Source organism: Mustela nivalis (genome assembly GCF_964662115.1).
Source record: "Mustela nivalis genome assembly, chromosome: 7".
In the NCBI taxonomy this organism is placed as follows: domain Eukaryota; kingdom Metazoa; phylum Chordata; class Mammalia; order Carnivora; family Mustelidae; genus Mustela; species Mustela nivalis.
Window position 1 is genome coordinate 78,794,134 of NC_139026.1, and position 24,296 is coordinate 78,818,429.

The window sequence follows — 24,296 nt, forward strand, 5'->3', positions numbered from 1 at the left end:
CAAAAAAGTATAAGAAAAATTTATTTTGTCAAATTCAAATGCCTAGAAAAGGGCAGAACAAACAAACAAAAAGAGATTTTCAAAAACAGAGAACATATTTTAAATTGGGTTGATAAAAATAGATATTCACATAGGGTAGTACTGCATTGCATTATTTGAAAACATGGTGTTAGCCTTATTACAATTCTGTTCTAACACCACACTTAGGATGGTAGACACAGAACAGTCATGCTATACCACAAACAGAAAGCAAACAAACACGCTGGGTACTCTACTGACAGGCTTTTATAGAGCTGATAAAGGTGATGAAAATGAAAGTATATTAGAGGGAAGGAGGAAAGGACCAAAAATTAAAAATGGAATCCAGGAAGTTATATTCTATCAAGGATTATGATTAAAATCAAATTCACAGGGGTACCTGAGTGGCTCAGTTAGTAAGTGTCTGAGCTGATTTCAGCTCAGGTCATCAACTCAGGGTTGTGAGACCAAGACCTGTACTGGGCTCCACCCTCAGTGAGGAGTCTGCTAAAGCTGTCTCTCCCTCTACCCTTCCCCCTGCTGGCACATGCGTACTCACATGCTCTCTCTCTCATAAATTAGACGAGATCGGGCGCGTTCAGGGTGGTAAGGCCTTAGACTCTCTCTCTCATAAATTAAATAAATAAACAAACAAATAAATAAATAAATCTTTAAAGTGGTATTTCTTAACATATCCTGATTTAATCTAATGGGTCACTAATGGACCCTAGTCACTATCTTTTAATAATTATTTTAACCAGTTCACTCTTCTCAAATGCTTATTAATGATGTTATCATATCCCAAGTAACTTCAAAGGGAAATAACAAGAGTCCTAAATACAAGTGCTTTACCAAGTAAAATTGAATTTTACATAATTTATATTTTTGATAAATAATTTTAACCAATAGTGGAGAAAAACTTCTAAAATTTAGCAGGTTTTCATCTAACAGTTAGTTTATCAGCAAAACTCATGACTTTCCTCTAACAATTCATATTCTATTACCTAGGAACTTAAAAGTCTATTCTGTGAAGACTGGAATAATCCTGCAGAGCCCTTAGCACAATTTGAAGTTCCACATTAAACTGTGAGTTTATTTTATTTTATTTTTTTTATGATTTTATTTGTTTATTTGACAGACAGAGATTACAAGTAGACAGAGAGGCAGGCAGAGAGAGAGAGAGGGAAGCAGGCTCCCTGCTGAGCAGAGAGCCCGATGCAGGACTCGATCCCAGGATAATGACCTGAGCCGAAGGCAGCGGCTTAACCCACTGAGCCACCCAGGCACCCAAACTGTTAGTTTATTTAATGTGTTTCTCCCACCAGCCTATATATGCTGTGAGGTCAAGAAGCATGTCTACTTTATTCACTTCTGTGTGTCTCATATAAAATAGCCTATCAAAAATGGGCTTAATGTTGCATAATGAAACACAGTACAACCCTTAATATTCTTCCTTCTCCACCTCTAATCCCCATATAACTTTGGGGTTTAGTCTGACAACTAGAAAGCAGGTAACTTATGTGTCTTCCCCACTTCTCTGTTCCCACTGTCTCTGGCCTACTGTACTCTGGTGTTAATAAACACTTTCTATTAATGTTCTTATCATATTGCATTGTAAGTGACTGCCCCAATATCTGTGTGCCCATTTATCTCTGACAATGCCTGGTGATTCCCTTGTTTCATTTTTTGACCACCATCAAGAAATAGCTTATGAAAATGATACATTCATTAGCTCAGAACATAAAGAAGTACTGGATGGCATACAAGAAAAATTATATGAAATCAAGTAAAGCCAATAAAGTATAACCAAATAAATCATCTCCTTCTAAGTCACACATTGATAGGTTAAAAATTGTAAAGTATCTTCCAAAAGGGAGGATCCTACACAGTTAATAAAACAAATCACCAAAAGTCCTACTCTTTTTTTTCTATGTAAAATTATTCCTTCACAGTCTTTTCAGTAAAAAGCCAGAAAGAAATACATACATGATGGTGTTAATGCCTGAGAGCTGTTGGAACATTTGTAGACCACAACCCACAATTAAAGCTCGGCGAGTTGGGGGATAACTCAGCATTCTGCAGATCACAGGTCCAGCTTTTTTAAAAAAGAAAGAAAAAGAAGGACACATCTATTATTTTCAGCTCCCACAGTAATTATTCCCATTAGGATCAATTTTCCCAAATCTCTGTGAAATCAACATGACCAGGCATTGTAAAATGGAACATATAAACGTTGACAGAAATCTGGGCACAATTTATTTCCTAAAACAGATTACTATATATTTGAGTTCAAACTGTAAAAGCAACAAGAAGCAATTCAAGTTAAAACAATTTACAGTACTAGGAAGACCTACATAATTAGAACCGTCAGAAATTATTCTTCCTTAAATCCCTACAAACTGCATTAACTACTCTTTTTCCACTTCCTTGGAAATTAATTATTATTTAAAATCCACTTAATGTGAAACTACTTACAAAGTCACCAGCAAATTGCTTTAATCAACCCAAAGAATGGCATTCATTAAAACAATTAAACAAGGAAAAGAATTCATTCCAATTTATTTGACTTATGTAACAAAATTCACTCCAATCTATTCAATTAAAGTTAAGGAATTTGGGCATGATATAGGACTTGGTTGTGGTTTATATTATTAATAAATGTTACCCAAAAAAGAAAATAAAAGAAAAAAATGTCTGTTTAATAGGGGGGTGCACACACATACATATACACAGACACAGATACACACTACACATACACACACGCATTATTTTCTAGATTTCAAACAGTTCCTTAAGTGGCGGCATTTGATGATCATTTCAAAATATAAATGGGCTTTCAAAATGGCACAGATGCCTCGGTCTCTATATCAGAACTCTAGATCAAGTCTGGAAAGCTGTAGATATGAAACACTGAGGCCTTAAGTAAAGTGCCCCTTAAGTTCCCAAAAGTGCTTCAATTACACCTTCACGTTAGCTTTAAGAGGCATTCTATGCAGCGTCCTTGATGGGGCCAGAGCGGACTCCTCCAGACTACAGCATTCCTGCTGTTAGAAGAGATGGCCTGGGATCACTGAGATGTTAACTGATTAATTAGAGGCATTCTTCCTGGAGGCTAAGTTTCATCAGTGAACCCTAAACCAAGTCAAATTTAAAATCCAAGGACGTTTCACCATTTCAGGAACCTTTTGGATATCTAATATTCTAATTCACAAAATGGAATAAAATATGCTGTTGTCTTGGCAATAAAAGTTAACATGGGATGTCCAGCCAGGGTATTAGAACTGAACATTACAGGAATGGGAATATTCACCTCTACATGGGTGTGGTTAAAATCATATGAAGACTTGATTTACTGCAAACGATTGTGTCCTGCAATGTTAAGACAAGGACAGGGATAGAGAAGCATTTATGGTCATTGAAAGCTTAATGAAGTGACAGCCCATTTAGAAAGCAGGGAAAGAGGGCGCCTGGGTGGCTCAGTGGGTTAAGCCGCTGCCTTCGGCTCAGGTCATGATCTCAGGGTCCTGGGATCGAGTCCCGCATCGGGCTCTCTGCTCAGCAGGGAGCCTGCTTCCTCCTCTCTATCTCTGCCTGCCTCTCTGCCTACTTGTAATCTCTCTCTGTCAAATAAATAAATAAAATCTTTAAAAAGAAAAAAAAAAAAAAAGCAAGCAGGGAAAGAGTACTATAAATGTCAACTGTTTTAGATTCAAGTAAAGCAGTATTAAAACCCAGTAGATCAGAAAGGCTGTCTGAAACAGGCAGATTTTGAAAGCTTTACTGTGACAATATTGAAATATATCTGGATCAGTTGTCTCAAAGGTGAACAGGTTTGCCTGCAAATTCAGCTATCTGTGAGTGAGCCACAACATAAAAAACACACACAGCATCATAAAAAGATCTACTGATTTCCAAAAATCAAAAAATCTAAATGAAGATTATCATTTATTTTGTGTACCATGGAAATTTTAAAACAACAGTGACAAAAAAACAAAAATAAAACATCTTCTTCAGTTTTCAGTAACCTCCACAGATAAGAAATTGGCCTTCTCCAAAGAATCTATTATAATCTGTGGGAAGCTGCATCTATTTTCACTATTAAACTGTTCCAAGATTTGATGGACAGACTACCTAATAATGATTTTGGAGGGCAGAAAAGTAAAGAGTAAATGAAGACAAATTAAAGTTTGGTTTGCCAAAATACCAAGAGATATAATATTATATAAATATCAAATATATACTGCCAATTTTTAAAATTCAGAGTTTTTAACTTTCTTTTTGTTTTGATCTCCTATTAAAAATAAACAATAGCAGTTCTGTTATTGGACTGGCTTTTAAAAAAAATATAGAGATAAATTTTGGTCATAGTAGCTGCACATGTGATTATGCATAAATAAAATGAAAGAATTTTCTTTCATTAAAATCATAAACTTAGCTTTATTAGGCAGTAAAACTGACTTAACAAATGCAAACTATCATTAATTTTTATATCACAGAAGCTATGAGGCAGAAGAAAAATATCAGATATATTAATAGTTTGAATGATCCTAAGTGAAAATTTAAAAGTCATGCTCTACTTATTATATTTCTTTTGATTTTTGTAATAAAAACATTTAGTGTATATAAACACTGGACACAATTTTTTAAAAAATATTTATGTCTTTGAGACACAAATTCCCACAAAATAAAACATAAAACCTTTATACAACTAAAGTAGATAAAAAACACAGGGCTCAAAATAAAACATGTACTAAAACAATGATGCAAGGACCAAAAAGGAGTTCATCTTTTCCTTCATTCTAAACACCTCATACTACATAACTTTCAAACTGGTTGTCCAAGTGTGGCAGGTACTTTAGTGGTAAGGATGCAAAGGACAGTCGTACAACTTCAGCCATTCCTGTTAATAGCTGTCTGTGAGCCAAGCCTAGAGACATTGCTCCAGGTACAATTAAAAATGCACTAGAACACACTTCATATAAAATCCCAGCTCTTGATTTCCACTTCCAGCCAAGATCGAGTAATAGTTACCAGATTCATCTCCAACATGAAACCAACTATAAAGCCATGAAAAATGTAGTTAACAACAGTTCTCATGACAATGGATAACAGGAATGAAGGATCGAGAATCCGGAGATTCGGGAAACAAAAGAGGTGAACCCTACAACAACTGTCCAAGTTTAATGCCTCAAGAAAAAGTTTCCAGGCTGCAATACAGGGAGGGGAAGCTAGGCAGACTCTGGTGGTTCTTTGAATTGAAAAGATGCAGCTTAGAATTCAGGGACACTAAGTTGGCTAGAGTTGGGAAAGCGTGCCAGGGTGGACAGAAAGAGGACAGAGAGATCTGCAGTCCCTCCTGGGTATTCCACTGAGTGGAATGTGTGAGGAAACTAGTCAAGGCCGGAGAAAGAGCCACAGAAAGAGATTAAAGCAATCAATTTCAGGACCTGTTTGTACCAACCAGAGGGAAAAACCTGGAGCATAAGGAGGAGTAATCAAAAGTGTTTTACCTCAGCAACGGTATAAATTTAGTCCTAGATTCAACACTACCTGGGTACATCTGAAACAGCTTAAAAATCAAGACCTCCACTGCTTCCAGGTAACTGAAGAGCATCCCGGAACAAAATTCAGCAGTAAGATAAAATCTATAACGTCTAGTACACAATAAAAAAATTATCAGGAATGCAATAAGGCAGGAAAGTACAACTCGTCACAGTAAAGGGATTAATTCATCCAGAGGACATAGCAATCCTAAATATCTACACACCTAATAAGAACTTCAAAAAACATGAAACAAAAATTGTTACTACTGCAAGGGGAAATAGAAAAACCCATAATTATACTCAAATATTTCATCAGCTCCTTCTCCATAACTCATAGTATATGTAGGCTGACAATCAGCAAAGACAGAGAAGACTTCCAACAACACAATCAACAGATTGACCTGACATTAAAATATCACTCTACTGACCAAGAGCAGAGTACAGAATTCTTTCCAACAGTAAATGAATGGTAAATGTCTTGGAATTATTTACCAAGACAGACTATATTCTCGGTCCTTTTTTTTTTTTTTTTAAAGATTTTATGTATTTATTTGACAGAGAGAAATCACAAGTAGATGGAGAGGCAGGCAGAGAGAGAGAGAGAGGGAAGCAGGCTCCCTGCTGAGCAGAGAGCCTGATGCGGGACTTGATCCCAGGACCCTGAGATCATGACCTGAGCCAAAGGCAGCGGCTTAACCCACTGAGCCACCCAGGCGCCCCTACATTCTCAGTTCTAAAACCAGTCTCAATTAATTTAAAAGGATTTAAGTCATACAAAGAATGTTCTCCAACAATTATGTAATTAATATAGAAATCAACACCTGGAAGATAACTGGAAAATTCCCTCCCAAGGAAACTAAATACCATACTTTTATGGGTCAAAGAAATAATGGGAAACTAGAAAGTATTTGAACTGATAAACATGAAAACACAGCACACAAAAATTTGTGGAATGGAGCTAAAGCAAAACAGAGGAAAATTTATAGCAATGACCTTGGATTCCACTTTACAAAACCAGAAAAAGTGGGACAAATGAAACCCAAAATAAACAACATAAAAGGAACAATAAAGAGCAGAACGGAAATCCATGACATAGATAAAAAAGACAGTTGAGAGGGGGAAAAAAAAAATCAATGAAACCAAAAGCCAGTTCTTTGAAAATATCAATAAACTTTGAGTCACACTGCAGTAGGCTGAATAATGGCCCCTCAACAGATATGCACATGTACTAATCCTTGAAACTTGTTCATGTTACCTTACATGGCATAAAAGGACCTTGCTGATATAATTAAATTAAGTATTCTGACATGGAAAGATTATCCCAGATTATTTGGGTTTGGCCCTAAATGCAATCATATATATATTCCTATGAGGAAAGCAAAGGGAGATTCAGGATAGAACAGAAGGCAACGTGACCATGAACGGCAAAGACTGGATCAATGTAGCCATAAACTGAGAAATGCCAGTGCCTACAAGAAGCTGGGAAAAGCAAAAAACATACTCTCCCCTGAGAGCCTCTGGAGGGAGCACGACTCTGCCAATACCTTGACTTCAACCCAGTAAAAGGAATTTTCAAATGTGTGGCAACCAGACTCTGAGAATGAACAGTTTTTGAAGCTACCAAGTTTGTAGGATTTTTTACAGCAGCCATAGGAAACCAATACACAGACTGATCAGGGAAAAAAAAAAAAAAAGAAAGTTACGAATATCATGAATAAGAAAAATGAAACTTATATAGATTCTACAGATAATTTAAAAAATAATAAAGGAGTATTACGAACGACTTTATAGCATTAAATTCAACATCTTAGACACAATAGGCAAATTCTCTAAAAGACAGAATCTTCCAAACCTAACTCAAAAAAATAGCCTGAACATACAATGACCTATTAAAAATACTGAGTTTGTAGTTAAAAACTTTCTCCCAAGTCTCAATGGCTTGACAGAAAGCAGAGCAGCAGTTGACTATAGAGGGATTTAGGAAGGGGGCACAACAGAAAGTTTTTGAAGAGTACAGATATATAAGTTCCCTATCTTGACTGGGGTAAGGCTCTCACAGCATACAAAACTGTCAAAATGTACCAAACTCTAAACCTTAACTATGTGCATTTATTGTATGTAAACTGTGCTTCACTAGAGCTGCTAAAACACACACACACACACACACACACACACACACACGTTTGCAAATAAATTCTAGATGTCAATAGGGCTGACATGGTGAAATGGCTGGTCAGGAGAAAAATCCAAATATTCAAAGATCATAACCTTCACTTAAGGGAAGGGCACAAAGGAGTTACTAATTAGAAGCAACAATAATATCTGATGAAACTGGGCTGCTGAAGTCAGGGACAAGATTACCAAGTGAGGACAGGCAGGCATGCAGGGTCCTTGGAATCTCTGAGGTTTTCCTTGCACTTATGCTTCCCTTTCTTTTTGTTTTATTTATGTATGGATTTTACCATCTACTGAAGAAAACTTAAGAAGTAGAACATATTATGACTAATGAATTACAAGATGCAAACTGTAGGCGGCTTCCCCACTGCTGGCAGTCTTCACAGACTAAATTCTTTGTTATAGGAAAAGATGCTCTGTGGAGAAAAGCAGGGCCCTCACTGTGAGCAGGATAATCACTGCTCAGCTTCAAATATTACCCTCCCTGCTCCCCAATTTGGGGCCGAAAAATGGGCTATAATGAAGCTGAGCAAGGACCCAACAGCACAGTCCTCCAGCCTGTTCTGACCCCACTGGCGGACTCAGTTCTCCTGCTCCACAGGCCTTTGGGAAGGAGAGGCATGTCATCCACAGTGACACCAACAGATCGATGAGGATTTTAAGGCATCTGCTCCAATCTCAATGGGTTTTCTAATGTTTCAATAGCTCTTCATGCCTTAGGAACCGATTTTCACCATCAGAAAAGTCCTAAGTAGTCTAGAGCCTTAGGTGTTAATGAGTAAATGAAACACAGAGGTATGAGATGACTTTCCCAAGGTCACACACTAATAAGCCTTTAGTAGAACTCAAGCTACCCAGTTATTCATGCCATAAAGACAAGACATTGTATATGCAGACTTAAGTGGATTCTTCTTTGTTTAAAAAAAAAAAATAAGAACTGTGAACAATATAACAAACCACTAAAACATGCACTTTCAAGCTACAGTAATAAACATGCCCTGTGCGCATGACTCTAATCCCTCAGACTCCTCTTGTTCTCTTTTTTTAGGGCCTCACTTGCCACAGTCCCTAGCCCTAATTCCAGAGTTCCTGGTGTGAGAACTTCATTCTACTCTGAAAGTTCACCACACCCATCTCCAGGGAGCTGAGTATCGTTTACAAATAACTAGGAAAACGGACCCCACTTATTTCATGACATATTCAGTGTGTCTGGGAGCAGGTCTTCCCTACTGCTGGGGGGGCCTTCGTTCATCTCCAGCTGGCTCCTAATTACAGTCTCATGACACCCATTTCAAACAGTCCTCTTCCTTGGACTTCCGCCGTTCCCTCCTGCCTGTCCGGCCAAGTCTTCTGTGGCCCCCGAATCATGCCTGAGGCCCATACTGGGAGCCTTCCTCTGTGCGAGAACAGAAACAACAGGACGCCCTAACTGGGAGGAGCTCCTGATATTGGGAGTCACGTACAGAAATAAAATAAGCTACCACATGGCAGTTCAAGCACTCTCACAGAGGTACTGTTATGAGAGGTAATCTCATACACTGTGAGATTCAGGCCTAGGGAGCACCCAGAAAAGGCATGCCCGCTCAGGTACACAGTAAACAGAAGTCATTATTCCTCACTTCAACGATGCTCTTGACCCTGCGTTACCTGATTTTTTGCAGTGAATCAGGATCAGAAATGTGGCCCTTGGCTATTCACTGCCTCTTCCTCCTTTCTACACCCAGCAAGTTGCTGAATTGTAATGAAAATTAATGTACGTATGCTTGTCTTCTTTCCACAAAACATCAGAAACTTTTATTTCTGCATCTGCACCCTCTGTGGCTCCCCAGCTCTCTGCTGCCCCACTGGACCCCCAGCAGCTGGTGAGCGACACTGCACGGGGCCGCGCAGACCGGGGCTGAAACTCCAGCTCCATCTTGGCCCCTGGGAGGGTTTCCAGAGCATCCAGCCCATTAACCTGTATCTTCTCTCTGGCTAAATGGGTGCAGTAGCAGCACTTGCCATTAGGAGGATCAGAGGGAACAAACTTCAGGTGTGATGGTTCCTCCAATGTGCCCGGGTCACAGGGTCACCAGATATTTAGTAAACGTCATTTCTGGGTGTGTCTAGGAGGGTGATTCTGAGTAAGATGAACACCTGAATCGGCAGACGGAGTGAAGCAGACTGCCCTGCCCGATGCAGGAGGGCGTCATCCCACCCAATGAGGGTCTGAACAGAACAAAAGAAGGATGAAGAGTTTATTGTCTCGGCCCACCTGCTTGACTTGAGACACTGGTCTTTCCCTGCCCTCAGACTGGGACGTCCACCATCACTGTGCTGGGTGTGTAGCTGGCAGAGGGCAGACTATGCTATCTTCTCGGCACCCACAACCATGTGGGCCCATTCCTCATAATAAACTGATCTCCCTCCAGGCCTCCCTCTCTTACACACCCACACCCCTCTCCTACTGGCTGCTTTGTGGAGACCCCCAGGACGAGTACATCCTGTATTCAGTGACAAAGCCTTGTTATATGGTCTCCTCCGGATCAATCCGGCCTCGCCACACTGCGGCCACCCTGCCTGCTAAAGCAGCCACCAATCACTTAGTTCACTTACCTGCTCAAACCCTTCTGGAACTGACCCACCAGGGCCTGTCTGATGAAGATAGGCCCCAGCCTATCTTTCTAGATTTCTCTCACAATTCTTCTCCTCTAATATGTTATGCTTCGGCAATCTTTGGGTAACCTGTTTTTACACAAAAAAGCTTCATATTTTTACGTCTCTATCTCTTACAGTGTTCCTGTTCTATGAGGTCACCCATGTTCCCAAGAGGATATTCTGTCACCTGAATCACGCTGTCAGTTTTATACCTCCCTTATGCTCTCACGGCTGGCTAATTTTGTTTTGCAGGTGAGGTGGCTGATGCCTCTTCCATACTAAATTACATGGGGTGAATGGGGCAGGCTTCATCTGCTTTATCATTTCCTTCCCATTGTACGTAGCCTAGGGTCATGCCAATAAAAGAAATTCAATAAATATTTGTTTAATGAATGTGAGGGAAAAGGAGGGCAGGAAGGAGAAAGAAACACGAGAGCAAATGAGGGTCACAGAGAGCTCCAGAATAAAGCAATCTGAATACACCGCAAGTTGCTAAACAATGTTGTGATTCATTATAAACGACCACTCAGATCCTGAGTGTATCTCTGCTGTTTTCCTCTTCAATATGCGGCAGATGATGTTTGTGATTACAAGCTGGTGCTTGGCACGTGTCCTGTTTGGAAGAATGGACTGCTGCTACTGATAAATTCAGCCCCATGTGGCTCAATCATTCCTTCACAGTCTGGCATTTATGCCAATACATTCTGAAATCCTTCTAAGGCAATCAATGTGCCAAGATGTTGTGCTGAGCTGTTTGTCTACAGATGCGTGCCTGTGAGCTGATCATGGTACATTAAGGCCCGTATGCAATGGCTGTGTTAATCCAGTCATTATTATTCCAGGTTGCTAAAGCAAAGGCTTTTTTTCTACTTATAAGGGGAGATGCTGAGAACGTTTTATGTTGCTAAAATGCTGGGTGTTTCACCCCCCAAAACCTTGTTTTGTTATTATCTTAATTCTAAAATATTTCTTTCATTAGAGGTATCTACATAAATAATGGCAATCCTAAATCTAGCCCAGCAATTCTCAAAAGAAATCTCTGAACTTGCTGACAGCTATGGGAATGTGGTGTGATGCTGAGGAAAAAACAAAACAGGAAAAATTACTACTTTAGACAATCTTTCTTGAGCAGAGGGAGATATTCTTTTTTAAAGTAAATGGATAATCTTCTTAAACAACTATATTCTTAAGAGTATTAAGTCTTTGGACAAAGCAATTTTAAGTGAAAGAATATAAAACTCAATCTAATGGTCTTCTGCAGTATTCCCATAACAAGTTAATATACTTAGTGATACAAAAAGTCTCTCACCTACCCAGTTTATCAGTAGATATTCCCCAGTAAGATACAAGACTATGTATGACCTGCATATGCTAAAGGCTATTACAACCACAAGCTATGCTGAATAGTGCAGAGACCGAGTCTCCACCTTAGGGAATCAAATCAGCTAGATCTGAATCTAGCTCAGCTATGCAGAAGCTGTGCGAACTTGGGCAGGTTCCTTACCCTCTCTGGGTTTCATATGCCTCCTTATGTGAGCACATGTACTTCTTGGGTATACTGTGATGACTAAAGGTGGTAATGCATGTGAAGTATTGCGATAAAACTCAGATAATGAAGCTATGATTTCATCCATCAGCTCTCAGGTAGAATTTCTCCATAGATGAACTAGAAAGTTTTAAGCTGAAAGCTGTCAATAAATCACACGGGCTTTCCTTCTAGCTAAACAGTCTTTACTTTCAAGATTCCACAAAATATAATTCAAAGAGTTCCATTAACATAAAAATAACTGATTCTATACTTATAATTTCTATTTCTTTTATAATTAACATTCCTACACAGATTACTAGTGAAACACTAGGTAACAGATCAATACGATCTATGCCACAGGCACCTGTAATAAATGGCAGTTCTATCAAATTTAATGATATAGGCTATCAAGCTATTCATACAACCACAGTTAAATCAGAATTATCCCATTCTCTGCCTTCATTTTATTTAGTTATTTTATTTATTTATTTGACACAGAGAGAGAGCACAAGCGGGGTGGGGAGGGGGGAGGTGCGACAGAGGGAGAAGGAGAAACAGGCTCCCTGATGCAATGTGAGGATCGATCCCAGGACCTGGTGATCAGGATCTAAGCCGGAGGCAGACGCTTAACAGACTGAGCCACCCAGGAGACTCTCTGCCTTCATTTTAGACCATATGTAGACTCCCAAGAATTTAAATATTCTTATATCTCTATCAGATCAGAATATTTTAAGATATGTGAAGTATAATTCTTGGTTTAAAAAGTGTGTACTCATATAGATATTTAAATTTGACATGACTATTTGAATAACATTCTATTGGCATGTTCCTTTATTAGATTCAGGCATTTAATACATAAATACCACGGAAAATAAAGATGAAAAATCTAACCTGGATTCATACATTCTCTACTGTTCTTTTTATGTTTGGTTTTATACATGACAGTTACCATGAATAAAGATAACAAAAAGACAAGAATCAGGCTGAATTAAACAGCTCATAATTTTATGAGGGCAGAATATCTAAAAATCACGATTGTCCTGCCACATTCCAGAACGATGATTGCTACAAGCATATGTGGTACCTTGAAATATAACATCTTAAAGAAAAGAAACTGTTTTCTGTTAGCGTGATTTTCAGAAAATCATAATTACCCCCAAATAGTCAAGAACTAGACATAAAAATGAACCAAATATATGAGGCTATAAATAGATTCACTAATTCTAAAGTAGTTCTCCTGCCTCACACTCCTCTCTTTGCCTACTCTCCAATTACCCTCACCACCACAACCACCACAAAAAGGGGTGGAGGGAATCTTGGTCTCCTACATGTTACAAACTATCAATGTCAGTCATTAATTATAGAATAAGAAATAAAGATGTGCTATAAAAATAACTTAGTACTAAGTTCTCCAAAACAGGGTAGGATATAGATGGAAGATTGGGTTCATGGAAATGAAGAGTCGATTCAAAATACGGATTTTCCAGCATTTTCCATCTTTCACTTATCAAGGTTTCACTCCAAAAATAAGTGACATTTAGGGCAGAATATAAATGCTACTAAAACATGAACAGGGCAGTAACTGCATCTTCCGTTGGTTCAGGTATGCTAAGATGTGTGAGATTTAAAATGTCATACTATGCCATGAATACAACAGACAAAGCTTGCAAGGGAGCTCCATAAATGTTTGCTTGCTAAATCCAAGGGAGTTGGTGTACCTGATTCTGGAGGCCTCAGGGTGGATGACGGATTCTACAATCTATTTTACTCACAGCAGCAAACTGAAAGTATCCTACATCAGCATATAAATAACATCTCTCTTAGTGCTGCTCCATAGGCTGGCTCTCTTGCCAGTTAAGGTCTTCCCACCAAAATTCTGTGTGGGCGCTGAGTTTGCTTTGAGTTAATAAAAAACACCAGATACTTCTGTAGACCTCACTGGAAAGGCGATCTACATAGCAAGTATGAATAAAAACATGGGTTTCAAAAGGAAGAAACAAACAAACAAAAAAACTTCATTAAAGAGCTCATTTAGTCTTCTTGTCTTAATCTACAAAATTAAGAATAATATATCCACCAATCACTCATAACATGTAAAACACAAATGACAAAATATAATCACTGTATTTCCCAAATCAAATAGAACTTAAGTGACTTAACTAGTCTTAGTTAACTGGCATGAACCCAGCATCATTTTTTCCAAAAAGATGTGCTAGGAACAATACAATACCACAATAAACCCTTCATTTTCTCTTCTCCAAAATATTTTATGGCCTAAAATGGTTAACTGAATACTCCAAGCTCATGAGATCAATTACTAAAATAAATTCTAACAAGGAAATTTATATGCATTAACAGCTGGTACTTTAGTTTTAATTTTTTTAAAAAAGCTATTGGATTCCCATAAGGAATTGATCATTTTTACTGAAGATAAGTTTTAAGCTTTACTTTCAAAAGCTCATCTTGTTACTTATAGCAAAATGAAAAGGACAAAATGAGATAACTTGCAAAGGTAGGAAAGACTGATAAATCTAAGTAAATTCAAATAACTTTCAAAAACTAGTTCTAAATTTGGCTTAGGATAAAGTAATAAAGTAATCTTCAAACGTACCAGAAATAAAATATGACTAAGAAATAAATTTTCACAAATATTTCCTTATATGTATATATGTGAGGGACTCAGCTTTCTAAAGGAGGTGGTTTAGGTTTACTCATGTATTATAAAAATCAGTTCAGAAATGCCAGTGACTTTTTTACGGCAAAGTGTAATTTTCAGAGTTCTTGGCCTATGATGGTAATTTCCTTCAAGATCACAATTTTAATTTAAGACAAACCTGATATATAGCACTACACCTGAAACACAATTCATCACTCAATAAAATCCTATAAAATACCATTACATCAAAAAGATAGCAAAGGAAATAAAGTTCTCAATTAATATTTAGGAATAATTAATATTATTTTATTAACCTTATGCACATAGCATAATCCTGAGGCCCCAGATTTAAATAAAATTTGGACAGGCAAGATCTGCTAGTATAACACAATGCCTATGGGAAACTGGGATTTCCCGTACATTATGAGGGTGAGAACACCTTCTGTTTTCTCTTATGCGTACGCACATATGCATTTCTCTACAAAAATATATGTGTACAGATGTGTATGTGGAGATACACACACAGAGAAATAGAGGTTTTTTAGTTACAATGATCACCATTACAGAAATCTTTTATCACTTGCAGACCTTTACTTCCTGATCCCCTTTCTGACCTCTTCCCCATGCTTACTTGATGAAAACAGGGCATCACTGAAGATAAAAGTACATTTATTTCAAATTGCTACAAATATTCTGTTCCTACTTCTATGTTTCCATATAATACATAGGCACATGCCTACAACTCTAAAAGTTCTGAGGAACTATGGCAGAATTTCAACAGAGAACAGTTGGCAGAGGAAATGGAGAAGTGAGTTCCACATGCCCCACTCTAGAAATTGTATGGTAGGAACCAGAAAAAGACTGGTATTCAATTAGCACATGCAGCAGGCCGATATTTGCATTCAGTGTCTGCAAGCCTGAGAACAGCACTCCCAACTAATCATCCCCTACGTGATTTCACTCAATCCATGTTCACACCCAGAGACACGAGAGCTTTTAATGCTGCTCGTAATGTGTTATCCTACTGCCTATAATGACTGGGCAAAGGGAATTCGAGAGACAGTTCTCCAGATGCCTTAGCTTTTAGGTGTTTGTGGGTATCTAACCTTATTTCCTTGGCAGCTTTGTGTTTAATTTGTGATTGTTTTTCATTAGGCAGATTCTTCTAATCTTCTAACATGACACAAACCATAATTTTACTTGATATAGTTTGAGATGCTCTTCTAGATAAATATGGCTCTCTAGGGATGAGGTCAGTTTTTGAAAATCTACATATGGCTGTTTTATTTTGAGGCATGTCTGCAGCTACCATATGGTCAGTGGCAATCTGTGAAGGGAGTCAGGATGTGTCTATTTAAAATACTGACTGAAACTTGATTTTCTACTTAGAAATGCTTTCATGCATCTACTTTTTCTGAATGCTGAAGCTTAGTCTTTCAAAAATGCAATCTGCCCTCTGTACTTCAAAATTCAAATACAAAATAAAATTTCTTTGTACCTATTTTTGGTTATGCATATATATATATATATATATATATATATATATATATATATATATATATATAAAACAAGCACACTGAGATGTGGAAATGGTTCTAATCCTGCTATTCAACTTGTTCATGGCTTAGACTATCTTCTAGTATGGTTCATAATCTTTTGAAGCCACAATTTAAGTAGAAGTGAAGCAAAGTGCATGCAGCTGAATGCTCCTCAGGGATGTCCTAGAACATCCTGTCCTCTGAGGTCCCTCAAAGCATCAAGATTCTATGACTCTGGTGAATGAAACCAATTTAGCAACATTTATGTTAAAAATATATGGCTCTTTGTGTGAAAAATAGCCATGATGTAACTGTTATGTAGGAGTATAAACAAATGTTCTATTTGAGTGAGGTATATAGCTTTTATAAATTATTCCCATTCATTATTCATCAAGTTACTATAAATGTTTTAGGAAAATAGTGAAAGCCATTTTTCCAGCACTTTTCTAAAAAGTACTATTCATAAATATTCTATTTAGGCAGTTGGTATAAAGCTCTTTCACTTTGTTGTTATATATCCATTTGGTCTTTTAATGAAAAAGAAATACATCTGTGTGGGAGTCGAATGGTTGTAAAGGGCCAAGGCAAGCTAAATTATTTCTAATAAGACAAAGAACTGGCATTTTTAAAACCAGAAAATGGCACTTAAATAACCTCAAAAATGTCTGTTCCGAAATGGCATTTTGACCTAACAAGTGATGACCTAACTAGAGTCCCTAACCACACATACCTTCATCTCACTCTGCAAATTACCTCAAACCTTAATCCAGTTCAGAAGCCATCTGATGATATACCTCTGATATAACTTACCTCTTCTAGCTCAATGAAGGTAATTCTTTCCTCTCTGAGCTCCCATTTCTATACCCTGTCTTACTGTCTCCTTCCACCCCTGGGATCTTTCAAGCAGTACCTCCACTCCAATTATACAAAACTGCGATTTCATCATCTCTACATTTCTGGAAGAATAGGTCTACATCCATTTTCTTGATTTCTGGCATTTTTATGATGTAAGCACCCCCACCCCATCCTCCACCACTCAGAAAGTCATTGATGAAATTCTAATTGCTAATACCAAAAGTGAGGTAGTCATCCTCTTTATCTCCTCACATTTCATGCTATAACCAACTCTTTTGTAAATCTCTCTCATCCCCTGCCTTCGCTGATATTATAGAATTTTGTTTCTCCTCTAAAATTTTATTCCATTTCAATGACCATTGCTGGATCTTTTTCTTGAGTCATCCTTAATATAACATTATTTAAGATTTTACCCCTTAAATTCTTTTGTAGACAGTCTCTTATACTTCCAAAGTTCTATGTTTTCATTTTAAAAAATGCAACAACAAAAACCATGCACCCATGGCTTTTTCTTATAACACACAGTTTTCACTTATAATCCTGTCCTCCCTTCTTGATCATCAAAGTGGTGTCCTGATGCTTCAACAACTAACTTTATAAATCATATCATTGCATCTGTTATCACAGAGGATATTTTTCACTTCCCACACCGGGTGTCCCCTCTAGAAAGTCTCATGTAAGAAATGTAAATGTCAGCAAAAGTAGTATTATTTCTTCTTCTCCCCTCATGGACAGTGAGAATCATGTAACTGATGGCACTATCTTTGTAGTTATGGCAGAGAGGGGGCTCAGAATCAAATATATCACCATTTATCATTAAGTGGGTACACCTCTATGGTTAATAAGATACAGCTACATATCAGTTCTCCCCTGGTGTTGATTTCCTCTTCTAATTCTTAATTTCCCACAGCATTAAGTTTCTTTTTTTTTTTTTATTTTAGTTCCACTTTCTTGAACGTATTTTTGTAAGCTTCCTAAAATAACTTAGGAAATGAGTCAAGATATAACCAACCAAGCAACGCAGAACAACTGTAAGAACTTAGCAAATTCAAAATCAAATCATTAAATCACAGTTATACATACAAAAATAAATGTTAGCCCTGCTCTTTTTTGGAAAAGGTATAGAAAAATTCCTTCTAGAAATACAAGCTCATTTTTGGTTTCTCTTCACTCCTTATATCCTACTTTGGGTTGATCAACAAATACGCTTGTCAAATGTCCTCAGATTATCCCCAAGTTCCATCCCATGTTCAGCTTTCTCAAATGAATATGCAGCCATAATCATTTCACCCCTTTCTTTACGACATAACTTCGAAGTTTCCCCAATACTTAAAGACTTATTATGGTGCTCAAAGTTGCATGGCATTGAGTTTCAAATCTAACTCCCACAATAGCATAGTCATAGTGAACTTATCACTACTCAGAGAACATATATACTGCCATACCTCTATGTCCTAGTTCAAGCCTGTCATGTTCCTGGAATATTTAAACCAGTCCCAAATCTCCAAAATCCTACCACCCCTTGAGGTCCAGCTCAAATAAGATCTTAAATCCATGGGTCTTCCCTAATCTGACTCAAATGTCAGAATTATTATTTTTCAAACTCCTCTTACATCACTTTATTTTGATTTGTACAACGACCATTTCTATACATTTCTTTATCTACTATGAAGTGTTTAACCTACAGTAAGTTCTCACTAATTACTGAACTGAATAAAAGATAATTTGGTTTATACAAAATATATCCTTTTGATGCTTTCCATCTAATAACATTTATTTCTTTTAAGGTCTTATATTAACAAATAACTTGAAATGTTACCATCTTTGTCACATGGTACAAAAAGTTTATTAATCATACTTATTTCCATCATTTCAGAACTGGCTAAGGTTGTAGTACCAGCAATCCCTAGGTGTATGAAAATCCCTATGCCATGTTTTCTTTATGACAGAGAATGAACTAATAGGTGATTCCTCTCATGACCTTCTGACTCACTAAAAATACTATTTATAGTTATAAATCATTATAATTTATATTGGAGTTTGGAGCAAAATACATGCCTACAATGAAAAATGAAAACACAGTATGCATAAAGACTGACTGTGATGCCCTACTTCTTAGGAAACTAACTGATAAAATATAGTGAAAAACTTAAGGTATAAAGTAGGCTCTTCATTGGATCTCTTTCATTCACACTTTACTGCTCAAGTGAAATCTGTAAGAATCACATGGTAAAAACACAGGAATAGCATTTATGGCTCAAGTAGAGCAGGGAACATAGCCCACAAAACCCAAAGACCTTCTGCTGGGAAACGTATCTTCCAAGAGCCTGCTGCCCAAGTATGCAGTTTATGCAAATTAAGGTTAATTAACATGACTCATCCATTATATTGCACTTGCTAATGACCTCAGTTCTTCTTTCACTGAGAAAACAGAAGCAATTTGAAGAGAACTAATTCATCTTCTCACCAGAACAGCAGTCTCCCTTTATCTTGACCCATATGCTCTGCCATACCCACTGGTACAAGGCTAACCTGTCTACTTTTGATCTGAATCCTATCCCTTTGAGCTCTGGAGGAGTACATGCTCCTGTTATTATCCCTCCCGCTGTCCTGATGTCAGTTCCCCTCTCTTCTGGATCCTCCGCATTAGCATACAACCTTGATACAATAAAATAAAACTGAAAAAATCAACTTTAAAAAAAAAAACACATCACCTTCCACTTCATACCTAATTTTTCTGTTCTCGTCTACAGAAAATCTCAAGAATCGTCTATACCTTTTATCTCCACTTTCTTACCTCCTTTTCTCTCCTCAGTCCCATTCTAATTAGGCTTTCACCTCTACCAGCCTATTGAAATTGCTCTTGTAAAGGTTTCTAAGTATCTCCAATTGGCAAATTCAATGGTAAACTTCCTTCCACCCTTCCTTCTTCAAACACTTTGATCGCTACCTTCCGGAAACCATTTTCTTCTGGTTTTACTCCAACATCACTGGATCCTTTGTGCTCCTCTATGGGATCTCCCAACTTTGAAATGCCTTGGGGACCAGATCTCTCCTTTTCTTTCCATAAATACATTCGCCACTGATGTCCTCCAACCCCATGACTCCCATGACATTGCCATGCCAATATCACCTCTGAGTGCCAGACTCACAAACCCAACTTCTTACTTCACATCTGCACTTCAATATCTAATCTCCATCTCAAATTGTGCTAGCCAAAACAGTACTCTTGACTCCCCAGCAATTCACTTTGGACAAAATAAAACCTCCATTTACCCTGCTGCTTAAGCAACCAGAGTCCTCTTTCTCTCTGTTAAATCTATTCACTTAGGCTGCCTTTTCTTTATAGCACTTACAACTACTATTTATCTCCCTCACTAGACTAACTTCTATTTGGCTGGGGTCCTGGACTCTAATGCCTATTCCCAGGACAGTCTGTGCCCTGCATATGTGTTTAAAGGATTCTTCTGCTTCAAAAACTACAAGTGCTTTTGATTCAAGGCACATTTCCATACCATTCTTTCTGATCTCTTTCAGATTCAGAGGAAAAAGCATGCGCTCTGGAATTAGACGTCCCTGGATTTCTTATGAGCTCTGCTCTCCTACTCCCAACCTGCCCGCAGCGTTTTCCTCATCATTGACATCATTTATTTAGCACTTAATATATTCCACAAATGACATCAACGTCATTATATACACATCATTGAATTCTAACAGCAAATATATGGGGTAAGTGTTATCATCCCTGTTTCATGGATCACAGAATTGCTAACTGGTAGAGCTAGGACTTAGCTGAGGACCTGGTTCCAAAGCCTGTCTCTTAGCCAATGTATTCTCCTGCAGCCCCAGTTCCATAATAAGTCCAAGGTCTCCCACAGAGCAATGAACAAAGAGGACACAAGGCCAGATCTGAACTCAACCCACGTTCTTACTAACTATGCTGATCTCTAAAGCAGGGTGATGACGGCACAAAATGAGATGATGTGTGTACTCAACAGCCTCTAGCTCCCTGTCCTGAGTTCTTGTGACCGCATTTTAAAAAGCTTCACATTGCTCCCAAAAGTTTTCTTTAGTCTCTGTATCACCTGCCAGTGTTTTTTTTTTTTTTTTCCCTTCCAGTGTTTTTGAAGCACTTCTTCAATGAAAATCCAAATGTAGATACTACAGAATTTTTCCCAAGACATGTTCAAACTTATTAAGGTATCATATAGCAATTTGTTTACAATTTTAGAAAATTAGCATGGAACAATGACTATCACTGAATATCACTGCCTATAAACTGAGAAGCTTTACATTATGTGTTTCAATAAATAATTCCTACTCCCCATAATTTTCTTCGTAAAGTTTTACATAATTTTTCACAGAACACTTAAGAGGCAAAATTCATTTCTTTTGTCAACATATCCTAAATGTTGAATAGGTCCATACAATAGCTTTATTCACGTGACTACTTGGACAATGTCTACATTATTACTATAGTGCCACTGAAGAGTAGTGAAAATTCTTTAAATCTCCATGACAAGTCCCATTAATTTTAATTGAAGTTTCCCATTCCCAGTCTATCCTTGGCAGATAAAACAGTTTAGAGATTGCAGCCAAATATAAGATTTCCCAGGGGGCATCTGAAAATAAGTTATAAGTATTCAACTAAGCCACCTGTCTGGATGAAGATTTATTCATTTGATCAGAATAGCTTTCCAAACTTCAAACAACCCATGCACAGAACAGATGTAGCTCTTTAAGCGCAACTGATTTTACTTCACTTTCTGTTAACATGCATCACAAATGGATAGAGCAACTCTAAAGAGTCAAAACATGTAAATGTTCAATAATATATATTTGTTTATTAGTCCGAAGTCATAAATAAACATCAAACCATATTCTTATATTTGAACACTCTAAATAATTAAGTACACTAACAACAGACTGGTAGCACTCCCTTGTAAGCTAAGTGCCCAAATATAACAACTCATACACTGCAACAATGACACCACCATTCAGTGATGTGACTCATAGAAAACAATTGTAGTCATGGCCTATCAGCCTTGTTCAGGACTTCACCTTCTTGTCCTCTAATAAGTCTAATATCAGACCTTAAGATAGCTGCTCCCTTAGATAATCATATTAGATACCTATTATGACAACCCTAAAGAAGGTTCTTTCTAGTTACCATCAAATGCAATTTATCGTCATCACCAGAACCCTGTACTAAATGGCAGGTACCAAGATAAATGAGACATGGCCCTTGCCTTCAAGACGCTTACATCATAGATGGCACTTATCATGGTAGGCACTGATAAGAACCACGAAGTGTCAATAAATAACCCGAGAGCGGAGAACAGGAAAGAGATACTCTAGCTGAAGTAGAATATATTTAAACATGATTTATTAGTTTCATGATTCATTCCAAATTACAATGCTTAATTCATAAATGTTATTTCTGGTGTTTCTACTTAACATAATGTTTTAACTTTTTAAAAATTTTTAATTTTTAATTTTTTATTAACATATAATGTATTATTAGCCCCAATGTTTTAATTTTTGATGAGAAATAAGGAATTTGAATGAGAGAGACCAGACTTACCTTGTGAAATATTTTATATAAAATTTTTTTACTGAATAGTGTCCAACTACCAATACCAAAACACCCACCTTCTAGACACTTAGATCTCTTGAAGCTTTCTGGCCTTATCATTACGTACAGAATAAAAACTCCTTCTAGAAAACCTTAAATATATTGTCTTACTCTTCCCATAACTCTTCCACTGTCATCTCATGTAATACACTAACATGTTTTCTGACCCAAAATTAAAATTTTAAAAACCAGAAAGGAAAGCAGAAAACAACATACATATTTTAAGCTTGTGACTGGATTTCATTAGGTTTGACATCTGTGGTGAAAGTGGGTTTGAAGGAACTGGAGAGAGGAAGTTGGCATGAGCTAGTAATATTTGACATCCACTAGATTCAAGCTCTATATAAATTAATCTGCACTATTACCCAAGAAATTGATAGTATTAATCTCACTTGGCAGATTAGAAAACAAAGGCTCAGAAAGGCAAAGTAACTTTTCAAAGATCGAAGAGTTAGTACATGCTAAGGTCAATGCTTATCTGACTTCAAAGTCCAAAAGAGACCCTAATCTTTCCACATATCAAACCTTCTCTATTTTTTTTTTCGACATTGAACAAGTAACTGAGCCAAACAGGATTTCATTCATGATTAGAGATTATTTTGTCCCAGCCTTCACTTTCTCTAGAAAAAAAAAGCAGTGGAGTGGGCTTTACTAAAAAGAGGTACGGGCTTTTTCTATTCTCATTACATTAAGAATGATTATGAAGTAATGCAGCTGATTTTTTTTTTTAAGATTTATTTATTTTAGAGAGCATGTGTGTGTGCTTCTAGGGGGATGGCCAGAGGGAGAGAAGGAGAGAAAGAGAGAGAAAGAGATTCTGGAGCAGACTCCTCACTGAGGGCAGAGCCCAATACCAATGAAGATATCAATGCCCGCCAGGCTCAATCTCATGACCCTGAAGATCTTGACCTGAGCCAAAACCAAGAGTCAGACGCTTAACTGAATGAGCCACCCAGGTGCCCCAAATATGGCTGATTTTTGAAGAAACATATCAAAACTTAGAAACCTGTCTCTTTCAAAGTCACCTTGGGAAGAAGGTTATGGAATTATTTTACTGATGATATTACAGGTTAAAATATTTCTGGAAATCTTTTAGAACCATCTTCAGAACCAGCGGCATACTTTGAATGTGCTCAGTAATCACAAATCTTCATCCTGTGTGCGTGCGTGCGCGCGCACACACACACACACAATTGGTCTTAAGGAGTGGAGTCATTCAGAGGTGAGCTTTACTGATAAAGGATTTTTTAGTTGAATAAAAGCATCCGAGATGAAAAGAAGTATCTATAAATTAATGAGCTATGCCAACCTATTGCTCATCCTTTGCCTTCCTTAAACTTCCACTTCCTTCCTTTCTAAATCATTATCTTTCATAAGCATGTTTCCTTTCATTAAAGGTCTCAGTACTACTAGTAAGAATATTTAATGTGTGTTTTCATTACCATTGTCTCTCCTACTTCACTGTAAGCACTATGAGCTCAGTAAACATGTGTTTTTGTCATAGTGTCTCTGGCATCTACAGAGAACTCTACAAGTAAGCATTCAATAAATATTTGTTGAGTGAGTGAATGGGACATATTGTCTTGTGACTCAAGAACTGGCTCTTGAGGCAATTCTAATAAAATTAGAAGTATTCTGAGGAATAAATGGCTGCATCTCCAAAGGTAAATTCTTCTTGGTTAAGAAATGCGTACTTGTAGAGTCACACTCA

General features: G+C 37.4%; 1 protein-coding gene across 1 annotated transcript in view; it reads right to left on the reverse strand.

Moving 5' to 3' along the window:
* Positions 1-24,296, reverse strand: part of SLC2A13 (solute carrier family 2 member 13) — a 373,009-nt gene that overhangs the window by 207,350 nt on the left and 141,363 nt on the right. The window contains exon 4 of the mRNA XM_082740721.1: positions 2,005-2,113. Within this exon, the coding sequence (XP_082596847.1) occupies positions 2,005-2,113 (109 nt within the window). The remainder of the gene's footprint in view (positions 1-2,004; positions 2,114-24,296) is intronic.